The following is a 15,514-nucleotide window of genomic DNA, read 5'->3' as shown; positions in this document are numbered from 1 at the left end:
CTTTCTTTATAATACATTTTACACAAATGTAGGGAAGTTAATTTACCAACACAGGATCCATTTCTGTTCTCAGAACACGTCTCTACATGTCCCACAGAAGTCAGTTAGAAGTGTATGAATGCGTGTGTGTGTCTAAAGAACAGGGAAGTGGGCTTTGGAAAGAGAGGCAATGAAGTATGAAACAAATCCTTGCATTTAACAAAGCAGAATATACTCACTGGAGGCCCAAGCAGTCCTTTAATTCCAGTAAAATTAGAAATTCCATCCGTATCATTGAGTAGTAGCTAAAAAATAAGGACAAAGAACAGGGTATCTCAAATATTAAATTGGTTCTCTGGGCTAGACACATTTCTAGAAATGCACAGACAGCTTACAACATCCTATTATAACTGTGGAGATAGAGAATGTAGACCAGGCTATTGGGAACATTCTTTGCTTTTTCCTTTTGTGTCGTGCATTTGGAATACCGCTACTTCGCATTTTTATTACACCTTATATGTAATGATCTCAGAGTGCTTTACAAACATTGAAGAACTGAGTATCATTATGTCCCCGTGAGGTCGGAATCCCCACGTTACAGATGAGGAAACAGACACAGAAGGGTTGTGACTTGAGATCATCTTTTCTCTATAGAACGAAGATTAAAATAAGTGCTTTAGACCCCATGCTTCAGTGCTGAGTGGGTGTTGGAGTCTGAGGCTATGGCTACACTTGCATATGTAGAATGCCAGGAATTAAACCAGCCCTCAGAGACACCAGCAGGGAAAGCGCTGCCACGTGTTCATGCTATCAACTGTAAGCGCAGTGGAGTGGCCACATTAGCAGCTCTTGCAATGCCACAGAGAGCAGTGCAGTGTGGTAGCTATCCCAGTGTGCAAGTGGCTGCAGCGTGCTTTTCAAATGGGGGTGTGGAGTGTGACAGGGAGTGTGTTGTGTGTATGTGGGGGGAGAGACAGGAGCGTAACTAGGAGGAGAGCAGGGGGAGCGGCCGCTCCCCCACTGAGCACATTCTCCAAAAGTGGCACCTTGGGCATCCACTCCACGGGTGCCCCGGTCCCCGCCCCACCCAGCTCACCTCCACCTCCGCTCCGCCTCCTCCCCTGAGCGTGCCGCCATGTTCTGCTTCTCCCCCGGGCTCCCAGCGCTTGGGCCGCAAAACAGCTGATTTGCACGGAAAGCCTGGGAGGGAGGGGGGAGGAGGAGGAACGTGGTGCGCTGGGGAAGAGGCGGGGCCAGGGCGGGAATTTGGGGAGGGGTCCAATAGGGGCAGGGAGGGCGTGGAGTTGGGATGGGGCCTTGTGAGGGGTGCTCGGGGAGGACAGCTGTGGCTGGAGGCGGGGAGTGACCAGAGACGCCGAGCGGCCAGGCCGGCAGGGGAGGCATGGAGGAAGGACGTGAGGACCCCCTGGCTCCCAGCTTGCCTGCCCGCCCGCCGACCAGACGCAGCCCCGGCCGGCTGTGCAGGCAGGGCTTGGGGGCGTGCTGGGGGGCGGGCAGCCTGAGGCGGGAGAGCCAAGGCTGGGGCCCTGCGAGCAGCCCAGACCCTCAGAGCAACTGGAGCCTTAACCCCGAGAGCCTTGGTCCTGCCTCTGCCCGCCGCCGCCCAGCCCCTGAGCTCTCCCTTTCCCGCCCCCCAGCCCCTGCTTCAGGGCCAGCGGCCACTGCCCCCGAAACCCCGCTGCTGAGCCTCCCTGTCCACCGCATCCATCCATCCCCCACCCTCTGTCCCCCAACAGACCTGGCCCCCAGCTGCCGAGCCCTCCTGCTCCCTGCAGCAAGACCTGTCCCCTCCCCTGGCTCTGTCTGTCTCTTTCCCCCCATTCATCTTGTTGCTTATTGTCAGGATCTTAACGGGAAGCAATTACGTTGCTATGGAGAGAGGTGTCTGCAAGGGACCCATCACTTGTGGCTTGAGTGCTAGCCAGTGAAGTCAGACGCCAGAAATGTCTGTCTTTGGGAGGAGTGATGCAAACCTCCCCACCCCCGGGCCCTCCTTGGAAAACCTCTCTCCACAATCTTCCCGATGGACTCACTTCTTCCTCAAACTCCCTCCCCCAGCATCTCTGCCCCCTGTAGCCCTCTCCCCCATAAACCTTCCAAAATCTCCTCCCTCTTCCCAATCCTGTAACCTCACCTCTGTAATCTCCTCTCTCCCAAAAGACCCCTCAACACCCCTCCAGAATATCCCACCTCCAGGACATTCCCCTTCTCTGGAATCTTCTGATCCTTGCCTCACGCAGAAATTACCCAGGGATTACCCTCCCAAGAGTCAACCCTGGAACCCTCCCCCTTCCCCAATATCTCTTCTAAAACCCTGGACCCCTCCTCTCTGCAGCAGTCTTTCTTTGGAGACCCCCCCACCCAACACTTTCAGCACAGTGCCCTATCAGAACAGGACTGCCACTCTCCCATGCCCTCTTCCCCTACCAGAAGCCCACTCCAGATCTCTCCTGATGCCACTGGGATCTCCCTCTCTCTCATATCCTCACTGGACTCCCCTTGCCCCAAACTTCAGATCTTCAGAATCTATTTGTCATCCTCTACATCAGTGGTTCCCAAACTTCAACAACCTGTGAACCCCGTTCACTAAAAAGTCAAGTCTCGTGAACCCCCCTCTTAAAAATGAATATTTCCAGGGATTTTCTCCTTTACCTGAGTATAAATTATAAAAGCAGTGATCTTGGAAATATAACATTTGTTTTTGTGACATGCTTATTACACACTATTTATTATTAATCATTACAGTATTTTATTACGTTATGAAAGCGGCAACACTCTTCCAAGATCTCACTTTCATAGCTTGTATCACTTTGAATAAGCCTGTTATAAGACAAGGCTCCTATGTTTCATCAAGGAGTATCAGATTTGAAACAGCATGAAGGTATCTAAGAAGCCAACTCAAAGAGTTCCTCCTACACAAGCATTCAGGTCTTGAGCAGTCCAGGCAAACAACTCACGTTACAACAAAGCTTAAACTTGTTCTTCATAATAATTTTAAAAATAATACAAGCTGCCTATTTAATTTTAAAAACAGCAAAAATATCTACCTCCCTTTCCATTTCTTATAAGGGGTCTTGAAATTTAAATCTCCTCAGTGTGATAGATATGTTTGCTTTGATCTGCTTAGCTCTTGGAAGTCCAGGGACTCCGGGCGGCTGGCCTCGTGCTGCCCGGGGTTCCTAGGGACAGCTCTGTCCGCCATTAGGGAATTTTTTCCCGAGAACCCCCTGTAACATTTCGCGAACCCCCAGGGGTTCATGAACCCCAGTTTGGGAACCACTGCTCTACATCAAACTTGGGCAACAGTTGTTATCCTTCTAAAGTAGTGAACTGAACTGTTTGCATGTCTGGGGGTGTTTATGCATGGCAGGGTGTGTGGGTGACAGATGTACTGTGTGTCAGTGTGTGTGTTTGGGGGAGCGCATCAGTGTCCACGCTCTGTGTGTCAAAGTGTATGTGCTTCTGAGTGTTATTTGGATGTGTTGCTGTGTGTATTTGGGGATGTCTGTGGAAATGTTTACCTTTCTACGCAGGACAAAAAAGCGCCGACAAAAGAACGCCGACGAAAGAGCACATTCCAATACAGGTACCTCCGAATAATTTTTGAGTGGTGTCATTTTCTTCTGGAAAAGCTTCGCAGCCTCCTTGCAAGTGCAGAGCTAGTGCTCCGGGCTTCTCCTTCATTCATTTATAACCCAACCTGCCTGGTGATGTCATCAGCATAGCCAGATCCAATCCAGCCCCCTGTTTAGCAGGAATCTTGACTTGTTCTCACTTCTCAGGAACAAATGACACATCAGTGGGACTTGCTTTTTTTGTGCAGGAAAGCCCCTGGTACCGGGCCATAGCTTCCATCACATAATCAAATACGGTAGAAATGTCCTCTGTATACTTGTAACACTTACCACTACAGCATTAGTCAGTCTTGAAACACGTGAATCCCTTGCAAGAGCCAAGAGGCCCACATTTTTAAAAACATTTTGTCTTCTCCCTTCTGTCGGTGCTTTTTTTTAATCTGTTGACATGTATACTCACTCACCCAGGCATCCACACAAGCACGCGTACTCATAAGAATTGTTTCCTGCAGTGTAAACAAATGCTGAACCCTTTGGATAATTTCAAATAGTTCAGTCTGTTTGATTACTTCTTAGTGTGTGGATTGTTTTCGCTTCTCCTCTATTTTTGAATAAAGTGGCACCTTTTCAACAAATCATTTAACACTTTGCTGACCAAATTCGACGGGCGTCAAATTCATAGAGCTGTGAAATTGACCTGGCTGCCCTGTGGACAGTTTTTTAAATAATTCACATTTTAAAAACAATCGTATATTGTTCATATTTATTTTATTTGTTTCTGATAAGGGATGGCTAAGCGCACTAAGAAGAAGAAACTATCCGGGTGGGACAGAAAGAAGATGAAGGAAGATGCAAATCAAGTAAAAGAATCGTCAAATTATGTGAAGTTGGAGGCCTACTTTTCATTTGATACGCCCATGACGTCTTTTGCACCAGAGGTGGAACATTCTGAAGACTTGCTACCTACCTTCAGCCCAGGAGCTGGAGACGGTGCCCCGGCCGTTGTGGCTTCACCAGAGGTAAAACCCTCTGAAGACTTGCTAGTACCTAACTTCAACCTAGGAGCTGGTTACAGCATCCGGGCTGCTGCGGCTGCACCGGTAGTGGAAGTGGAGTCCTCAGAAGACCTGATTACTTCAGCAGACTATCATGCAGAGGACAAGAATGACATAGTAAGACTCCGTGCTATCATTGACTCACATAGGGAATACCCAACAGATCCACACTTGTTTTGTGACACACCTCGTAACACCTGATCTAGTACGTGCTCTGCTTGAGTTAGGCCCTTGTCAGCCAGGACGTAAAGATAATTTTGACAATTTTCTAAAAGATGAAGCTGGACATCATTTCAGTGCAACTTGGTACAAACAAAAACAAGTGAAAAGTGTTCGTACAATCGACAGGCACTGGCTGGTTTACTCACCAAGAGCAAACACTATGATTTGTTTTGCTTGTTGGCTTTTTGCAAATCGGTCGGATGCTTGGAGTGATCCAAAACCTGGTTGCAAGAAATTTGCTAAAGGTACGCACAAAATTGAAAAACATGAAAAAAGTGAAAGTCACAAAAAAGCAGAGAAGGAACTTTTCCTTACCAAATTCCATTTGTTCAATGATAGAACAGTCTTGGCTGGTCTTCTAACGGTGGAAAGGAAAGAGATAGAAAAAATAGGATGATTTTATGACGTATTATAAATGCAGTTCTCTTTTTGGGAATTCAGGGATTGGCATCGCGAGTATCGAGGTTTAGGTTCCCCAAGTACAAATGAAGGCAATTTTTTGGACCTTATTAAGCTGTTGGCTAAAAATGATACATTACTGGAACAACATTTATTACTGCGTGATCGAAATGCAACATATCTCAGTCCTGACATACAATCCTTATCAGCCAAGCTTCTATTGAAGATAGTAGCTGAAATCAAAGTAGCTAAGTACTTTGCCGTAATTGTTGACTCTACTATTGATATCAGCAGAACTGATCAATTTTCTTTATTCTTGCGATATGTAACAGTAAACGGTGATGCAGTGGAACAATTTATACAATTCAGCAAATTACCTGGAGCAAGTGCTGAAGATTTTTTCAACATTCTTCGTTCAGCAATCAAAAATTTGGGGCTGTCAATAACTATGTGTTACGGTCAGTCTTACGATGGAGCAAGCACCATGTTGGGTGAAATATCAGGTCTCCAAACTAGGATACGGGAAATTGCTCCAAATGCACTCTTTACGCACTGCTGTGCACATAATTTTAATTTAATTCTGATTGATGCATTAAGCTACAATATTCAAACTCGGTTGTTTTTTGGAACTCTAGAAAGTCTGTATACTTTTTTTCTGGCAGTTTACCTCATCTTTCAACACTAAAAGAAGAACAATGCAATCTTATTGACTCTTTCGCATTGACTCTAAAGAAACTTTGAGATACCAGATGGGCGTATAGAAAGTCAGCAGTGCGGGCAGTCTTGCAAAATTTACCAGCACTAGTAATTGCCCTGCAAAGAATTGTGGATGGTGAGATAAAAAAACTGTACTCCTAAACAGCTCACTGAGGCAAAGGGTATTCTGGCAACACTCGATACTTACGAATTCTTAGTTCTTCTTATATTCTGGAGTAAAGTGCTAGAGAAGGCTTTCCATTTATCCACATATTTACAGAAAAGTAGTCTAGATCTGGTAACCGCTTCTCATTTGATTCAGATTTTTGAAAATGATATGAAAAACATTCAAAGTGAATTTGAATCTGAATTCAAACAGATTGAGAATGAAGCAACGGAGTTGGCTCGAAAATGTGATATTACTACGGAATATAAGCAGCACAGAATACGTAAGAGAAAAAGATTCCATGAGGAAATTGCAGAGGATGAAGAAGGAATACTTGATGCCCGAGAGAAATTCATATTGAATCCTACTTAGTGTCCTTAGATTCTGTTATAAATAGCACAAGTAAAAGATTTGAGCATTTTAAAAATGTGGCTGCCAAATTTAGTGGTTTAGATCCAATGCATTTTGACAACGCGGATAATGTGAACAAATTAGAATTTTTGACAGACGTACTCAGATGTGATCGACAGTCAAAATGAAATTGTGGAAGAGTTTCTTTCATTTAAAGACATGTACAAAGAGATAATGAGCACTAGTGGTAGGGTAAAGTCAAGTGTCGACAAGAAACTTACCATCCGCAGTGTACTGAAATTCATGATCGCCAATGATATGTGTTCCATTTATCCTAACCTTTCGAGATTGTACCACATTTTTCTGACCTCCCCAATAAGTAGCGCAGTTGCGGAACAATCCTTTAGCTGACTCAAACTTATAAAGTCCTACTTGCGCTCTACAATGGGTGAAGATAGATTGTCTGGATTAGCTTTGCTCTCCATTGAAAGACAATTGGCTACTGAAGTAGATTATAATAAAGTAATAGATAACTTTGCTAGAATGAAGCTTAGACGAAAGAGGCTGTTGTAGTTGCTTCATAGATTATCATATTGTTTTGATCTTATCTTTGAAATGTAAAATAAGTAAATAACATGTTTTTATTATGTTTTGATTTTATATACAATATAAATAGATGTCATACTGTTAAACTGTTTTTATATTTTAAATGCAAAATAACACACGTACTTGTAAAACAATATCATTCTTGTGTTTTTATTTTAAGTACAAAATAAATATGTATAATGAATTTAAATGTATGTAATTAGTAATTTGATATGTCGAGTGGCGCCTTTTTTTATGTGTTCGCTCCCCCTGATGTTAGAACCTGGCTATGCCACTGGGGAGAGACTGTGTGTTTTGGGGGGCAGAGAGTGTGTCAGCATGCTGTCTTGTTCGTTCAGACAGGGGGAAGGGGGAACCCCTGACATCAGCCCCCACCCTCCGCCTCTCTCTCTCACACACACGCAGCACTGCCTCTGCAGCAGCAGCATTCCACAGTAATGTTTTGCTTTGTGTCCCGGAGCAGATAAGCATGCCGGCTGTCAGAACCGGAGCTTTGAAAGGGGATATCCACATGCCTGCCGCCAAGTTCAAAACAATGCCAGAGTGGCCACTTGACTTCAAGGGATTATGGGATGTTTCTGGAGGCCAATCACAGCACAGTAATGCAACACGTCATCCATACTGACACCCCAGTGCTTCAGCCAGGGCACAGCAAGCTCTATGCTTTTCACGGGGGTGGATTACCAGGGGAGCTCCAGCCGTGGAGTCCACGTGACTTGCCAGTGTGGACACCTGAGGAGTTAGGGTGCCTGGGGCTGATTTAATGCACTCTAACTTGCAAGTGTAGCCAAGCCCTGACTGTGCACAACTCATTGCAGGATTCAGGCTCTAATGACATTGTGTTCCTATTTCATTTTGGTTTTGGACAGTTTCTTTACGGATTGAAATTATTTTTCCCATATTGTATAATGCAGTCATACATTACAGTACAGCATGATGGTGACAGCTTGGTTTTGTAAACTATCCATATATGCCTTTTACATAGAAGAAACCCTATTACTCATCCTTATTCAGTTTTTCCCGATTGCTTCATTTCTTTCCCTTTCTTCCTGATAGTCCCACTTGCTTTAAAAAACATATCCCTCCTTTGATCTCAGATGTCTTCACGCAGACTTTAACTTGTCCAATTTGTTTTCTGATTTGTATATCATTCTTTCATCTAAGCAAGCAAGGCTATCCACTCCAGACTCAGATTGTGTATGTTGTAAAACACATCCTGTGTAATACCAGCACTTGAACTCCAAACCACCAACCTTTGCTATACCGGCTACAGACACAGTGTTTTGAAAATTGCTGTTTGCAAGCAGGTGTGTCAGAAAAGGAATAGCAGAAGAAAAATGTCCTTCAACCTTCACATCAGGGAACATTTATAGCCACTGAGCTCTGATACATACAATGAATTGGGTACACTCCAGATTCACTTCCCTCCAAGTGTGATGCAGCCTCCTAAAGGATGTTGTTCTTTGATGGATGCTGCTACCTGTCTCCTTTTAATTCATACACCACAATATGTGCAAAGATGGGTGCCAATAATTAGGAGTTGAAATTTGTATTTATGCACCTGGAAACCTATTTGAGGTCCATGTGTCAGCACTCTGCCCCTGAAAAGAGCAGCATCAGACCCCTGTGCAGCTTGCTGTAGCCTGGCTCCCACTGTAGCAGAATCACATTGGTTCCACTGTATTCCAGGCTCTGTGTTCCCCCAGACGGGACAAGATGTGTGCTAATTACTTCAATTACAGTAATAAAAGCATTCTGCTGTTGCACTTGTTCTGCCATAACTTCAGTTGGTGGCAGAATTCCAGGAGCCTGAGCTTACACAATCCTTTTGAATTACTCAGTATTTAACCATTCACTTTGGGTCTGATCTAGAGACTATTGAAGTCAATGGAAAAACTCCCATTGATTTCAACCTGTTTTGGACCAGACAATTTGTGTATAGTGTAAACGATCTGTAGCCTCAATTAGACACTATATGTGTCAGGCAAGCACACGTGTTTTAAGCATACTATAGCAATATGAAAATACAGAGTACAGAGATGCCTATTGTATAGCAGGTTCCTGGTCTCTCCATCCCACACCAAATGTAGTCATTTGCCCTATTTTTTGGGTTGGTTTGTTTGCTTGTTTTGCAAGCAACTTTCACAGTAATAATACAGCAATGAGACCGCTTGCCATTTCATGTCAGCCTTGTGAGACCATATCCTGAGTGCTGCCTAAAACATGGGACTTTCTTTTTTTACTAATATGTTGAAGAAATAACAATATTTGTTAGCTTTACTGCTTAATGGATTCTTGGATTTTAAGTACATTATGTGTGGAGCTTTCAGCTGCTCATCCCATGGGACATTAAAATGCTAGAGGCAGAATTGCCAAAAGAACATAATGCAAAAATCACTTACATTTACTTTATATTTCCTGGATCAGACTCTCTCCATTCCTTCCTCATTAGTTTTTTGGACATTAAATATGATGGATCAATGACAGAAAAAGAGAGTTTGCTGTTCACTTTCCCCCCTATTGGTTTCTCCTGAACTTTACGGGCGGGAGGAGAGGATTTCAGTAAAACATCAATTACAGTTTTACACTGAAAAGACAAATGGTGTAAATGTTCTACCAAAGGACAAGTGTGACTTACTGGCCCTTCAAAATGACCAAAATATAAAAGTTCACAGAGCAGAATAGCCTAAATGATTTACTTCTCACATTTTAGCAATTCATATTAGCAAATTACAACAAACTGGGAGAAAAAAACCCATTTGTATTGGGCTTTGGAGTCACAATGTGTGAATGTCGGGAGGAATTCAGAAGAAAGGAATGTCTGAACAACTGAGACTCTCTTTGGGAGATGATTATTCATTTCTGTTGCAGTAGCTCACCTGGGCTCCAATCACAACAATTTGAGGCCCCATTGTGCTGGGCACTACACAAACACACATGGGTCCTTCTCTGAATTGATTACAACCTAAGGCCCCACTGCTGCAACTGATAGACTGCAGTGACTGAACTGAATGGCGCTCGTGTATTATCAATTTCAAGACCAGAGCCCAATTTCCTTCAGCTATTGTCTACCCAATAATATCTATCTACTACACAAGTAATAAAGTTTAAAATATAGAAAAAGAATATTATTGTGATGTTGTTCTAGCACCATGGTTTAAATTGCCAAACTGACTGACAGAAAATGGTATGGTGCTGGCATGTCTGCTTGCATTAGCTCTGCTGTGTGTCCAGTGCTACTGATGCTTCAAGAGGTTTTCCTGTGAGGTTGAAATAGCAAAATGCACAGGGGTGCTAGAACTCTCTAGCTAACAAAACCTCTATAGAGCAAAGTTAATGTATAAATATACATTATATACATATATATAAAAATATATATACATCTTGTATAAATACACCTGCTATTCTCAGATCAAGCCCCACCTGGTCTCTTGCCAACATCAACTTATAGAATCAACCTCTTCCAAACTCACTGTGCCTTCAATGCCTCAAAAAACAAAACAAAAAACAAAAAAAACAACCCCCCCCAAGCCAACTAACAGCGGATAGGTTGAGAGCTAAATGGGGATAGTCAGCATTTACTTTGTCTATTTATAATACTAGTTTGTTGCAAATGCATAAACAGCTGAATGCATTTATTTGTCACCCGCTCCCTCACCTTGTATGTTATTTGTCTTCCTAGACTACAAAATCTTTGGGGCAGAAGCTAGGTTTTTGTATATATGTATCTGAACAGCACTTAGCATAATGTAGCCCCAATTGACAGTGGGGTCCCTCGACACTACTGTACTCTATAGTTAAGGTTTTTGATACAGGAGTCCTGGACAATAGAGAGGACACACAATACATTTCCTCGGCAGTAATTAATCACCGTATTAACGTGTGGAGTGTGGCAATTGTGAAGTGTGTGGAGAAGCTGCTTGGCCTCCAGCATGCTAACATCGTCGTCATCTGTGTCAGCTTCAGGGATGCTCGGCACTTCACTCACATAAGTGCCTTCCACCCAACGAGCTCATAATCCTTTACAAACATTAACAAACTGAGTCTCAAAATATCCATCTCAGGTGGACATGGTTATCAAACGAAGGCAAGAGATGTTAAACGTCTTGCCTAGAAGGTCACCCAGAAGCACTGCGGCAGAGCTAGGAAGAGACCTTAGACCTCCTGAGTCTCAGTCCAGGGCCTATACCATCAGATCATCCTTTTACCTGAAGGCTATTAAAAAAGCTGTCAAAAATTAAAGCAGAAACTGGATGAAACACAGAGTATTAATTCCTTCATTCACCCAGGGTTTTTGAGCCACTTTCAAGATAACATGTTCATTCTCGTCCTGCAAAGAAGCCACCCGAACTCCTTTGGGGCTGTGGTCACCATCATTAGGGACCTACTTTCCTCCACAATTGTTATCACGGTCAGAAACCTCACTGCTTTAGTCAATATAAAATGTAAAGTCTGAGTTAGATTTCTGACTTTGTTATTGCCTAGCTCCTATCATGCAGATTCCTCACCTCTGATTACAAGCCTTGGCAGACTGCAGCTAACCACCTGACTTCTCTCAAACAAACAGAATCCTTCAGAGGGTGGAATTACATGGCTCTCCTGAGTGAACAAGTTTCCTGTAGCCATTCACAGCTTCTCCAATTCCCAGTGTCACACCAAATTGACTACACAGACTTTTGTATTCAGTTTGCAGTTTGGTTCATCCAAACTTCTAGGCTCCTTTTTTTTCTACTAGTATTATCTATAACCTAAAATCCTGAAATACACTAAGCAAACCCCACTGAAAATGTGTGTGTTGTGAAAGGATGTGTGGCTCTCTGACCACCTTTCACCAGCATGCTCTTTGACACTTGTTGATACTATTCCGCAAAAGGGCTATTTCTTTGGTTTGTACGGTACACCTGGTAGAAAGCATGGTGGAGTCTAGGCACTATTGCAGTTTGATTCCAGGCATTGCTGGAGTCACAGGGTCTGCCTACACTGCAATTAAGACATCCGCGGCTGGCCTGTGCCAGCTGACTCAGACTTGTGGGGCTCAGGCTAAGGGTCTGTTTATGTGGTGTAGACACTAAGGCTCTGGCGGGAGCCCAGGCTCCAGGACCCTGTGAGGTGTGAGGGTCCCAGAGCTCGGGCTGCAGCCCAAGCCCTAACAGCAACATCAAAATTAAATACACTCTTAACCTGATCCCCACGAGCCCAAGTCAGCTGGCATGGGCCAGCCATCAGTGTCTAAATACAGTGTAGACATACCTACAGAGGCCCCATTACTTTATAGTTCCTCTATTCTGTATTCCCTAGTTAATCTTTCTTCATTTTTCATGGCTTCTGCAGAGTCACCTGCACATGCTAAGAGAAGCAAACTTTCACTCATTTTACTGCCCTTTTCATCTTTTTGTCATGGCAGGGTCATGGGTGGCCAGACGTAGTAGTCGGAACCAGAGTCCACAGTCACAAGACAGAAGTGGAGTCAGCTGGGTCAGGATAGTGGGAAGTCAAAAGAAGGAGACAAACTAGAGATCAGAACCACGAGTTGGGAACCAGAGTCAGGCTGGGTCAGAATACCAGAGGCTCAGAGGCAGGAGGTAAACTGGAGATCAGGAGCCACAAGTAAGATGCCAGGAGGCAGGCCGCAGGAGGCATACAGTCCAAAGCAGGGTGAAATTCAGTTATTCAGATGGCTTCCTGTTCCAGCTGCCGGCTTAAGTAGGGCCAGTGAGCCAGTCAGCCGCTCTGGCACTCTGCCAATCAGACATTGGGGCAGAGCCTAACAGTGGAGCTGGGCTTCCTGGGTCCCAGGTAATCCATTGTCAGCAGGCTGCGGGGTGAAGGGCTGGAGTGTGGCTGTTCCCATAATCCTACAGGCTGGATTTGAGACACATGGGTCATGACCAAAATTATGATTGGACAAATGTGTGTATGTGGAGGGGGATTAGGTGTAGATATTTATTGCAGATTTTTCCCTTTCAAGACTGTATCTATGAACCGAACATCAATACCAGCACCAGTTGTTCTTCACTGCCATGTAACTCCAGATACATTTTAAGGACAGTAAAGTTCTTAACACTTTACAAAGACACTTACCTGTGGTACTGCTATGATTGGCCCTGGTGGTCCTGGTGGCCCTGGTGGTCCAACAATACTGGCACCATCCTGTCCTGGTTCACCCTATTTCAATAGTAGTATAGATGGAAAGGCCCTTTATTAAACATCAAATTCCAAGTAGAAATTCAATTAGAAAGAAATTGATCCCATCTTACCTTGGATCCTGTGTCACCCTTGTCCCCTTTTTGACCCTGCATGCAATTTAATAAAGGATTGTTAACAATTTACAAGGGAAAGTTGTGACAATACTTTCCCTCCCACCATCAGAGAACAATGTTCATGAAGGGCTTGATTCAAAGCCCAATGAAGTTGATGGAAAGACTCTGGATTGCAATGGGTTTGGATCAGGCCCTAAGTGTATATTGGTTTTGAATGTTTTTAGTCATTTCTACTGCCTTTGACAGTGTACAAGTGTGATTGAGGGCTGAAGCATGAGATTTATTGAAGGATTCACAGGTGCGTCTCATGCTGATCTATTATGCATTTTTATGACCATAAAAAATTATATTTTAGCAGAAATCTGATGTATTAAAAAGAGTCAACCAAACCCCTACTTTTTGTTAGAGTTTATACTGCTTTTTCCATTGGTAGTAAAAAAATAATACTTTGCAGTTATATTGTACTTGATTTCTACACGTCAGAGTTATTTACAAAGGTGGGTAGCATTTTATAGACAAGGGAGCCAAACCTACAATTGGTGAAAATCAGCATGGATTTACACCAGCTGGCGTTCCAGCCCAGATAATGTGAGAGACAAAGAGGTTTAAGTGATGTGCCCCAGGTTAAAGAGCGAACTAGTGTCAGAATCAGGTTTACAACCCAGATTTCCTGTTTCCCAGCCCTGTCTTCACTCAACAAGATTATGTATGTCCCTCACACAAATATGTAATTATTTCACTGAATAATAAATTCTCTTGAGCTGGGGTGACATTGCTAACAAACTAACATAAGCCAGGAAATTTAGAGTTAATTTACTCAGTTGTTCCTACATTTAACATAGAATGACGCCAGTTCATTACACTTTGTACCATGAGCACTGCAACTCTCAACAGTGAACACAAAGTGTCACTCATGACCATGTAGAGAAAAGAAACAGGAACTACTGTAATGGCTTAAAGTAAGATGGAGTAGGGATGTGCATGAGGTGCAGGGTTTGGGGCAGGCCAGCTCCTCCTTCAACCTCTGCAACTTCCCTTCCAATGGCCAACTAGCCATCTGGCACTTTCTGCCTCTCTGTAACTCTCTTGTGCTGGAAAGCTTCCCAAGGATCCGTAAATCCTCTCCTCGCCGGTAGGCCTGAGCTGGCCGATTGATTCATAATTTGGCGGGTTTTAATTTTTCTTAAAAACACAAAGCAATCAAACCACATTTTTCAACAACTATGGGCAAATGTTCTCTAACATTTCACTTTCACCTGTTGGGTTACTGAGTTAAACACACAAGAGCATTTAAAACCTGTGAGCTTCTATTTTTCTCCTCTTCTAATTTAAAAAATTACACTTTATTCCAGAACATATGCAAACCAAAAAAGCATTCATAGGCCGATATCTTTTCTGCCAAGTTTCAATACAGAGTGAATTAATTGCCAGTTTACAATAGAAATGCTTAACAATATTAGTGCTTGCAGATTTCTCTAGAACCAGGAACTTACCAATACATTTAAAAATGTGTTATACCAAAGAGTCTCTAATTTTTTTCCATAGTGTGGACCATGTCCTACTATACAGATTGCTTTGTGGACACCGCCCTTCCCATTGGTGATAGAATGACATATCTGTTGCAATTACTGTTAATTGTTTACATGGTAACACAACACCAGGAAAGCATCATGTGTATTTTCAAGCTTCTGGTGCTGCTGGATACATGGATGAGAGCCAGCACAGTGTAACCAGCCATCCCTCCACGGACAACTAGCATGTGCTCTGGGGGTTACTGGTAGTCGATGGACTATAGTTTGGGAAGAACTGTGCTATGTGAACACATAAAGAAAAAGTATGGTGGTACAACTCACTGCATCTCCAGGACGTCCAGCAACACCGGGAAATCCAGGTTTTCCATCTGCACCTTGCTTACCCTATCAAAACAGAAATACATATTCTATTATTCATTTTACATTCAATGCAGCATCTATGGTATTCTATCAGGTTTGTAGAAAGCTGCTCAGTTATTCTATTGGAAAAGTTTTAAACATCACACAGTAACCAGTCATTTAAAAAAAAATCAATCAGCTAATAAAACAATTAAGAATTCAGGTAGCACTGTAGTTTTAAAATGTAGTTTTGTTTTTTGAAGGCATTTTTACGCATTTACAGTATAATGCTCAACAAAACTTCTTAAAAGAA

The 15,514-nt window shown here is 43.3% G+C and overlaps 1 protein-coding gene across 2 annotated transcripts in view; it reads right to left on the bottom strand.

Moving 5' to 3' along the window:
* Nucleotides 1-15,514, bottom strand: part of COL15A1 (collagen type XV alpha 1 chain) — a gene marked incomplete in the record, with an annotated part of 278,369 nt that overhangs the window by 53,794 nt on the left and 209,061 nt on the right. For both annotated transcript variants that reach the window (XM_034761429.1, XM_034761430.1), the window contains 4 exon segments: nucleotides 219-284; nucleotides 13,152-13,235; nucleotides 13,328-13,363; nucleotides 15,184-15,246. In XM_034761429.1, the coding sequence (XP_034617320.1) occupies nucleotides 219-284; nucleotides 13,152-13,235; nucleotides 13,328-13,363; nucleotides 15,184-15,246 (249 nt within the window).

This window comes from Trachemys scripta, chromosome 2 (genome assembly GCF_013100865.1).
Source record: "Trachemys scripta elegans isolate TJP31775 chromosome 2, CAS_Tse_1.0, whole genome shotgun sequence".
Classification (NCBI taxonomy): domain Eukaryota; kingdom Metazoa; phylum Chordata; order Testudines; family Emydidae; genus Trachemys; species Trachemys scripta.
This window is presented reverse-complemented; position numbering and strand designations above follow the sequence as displayed.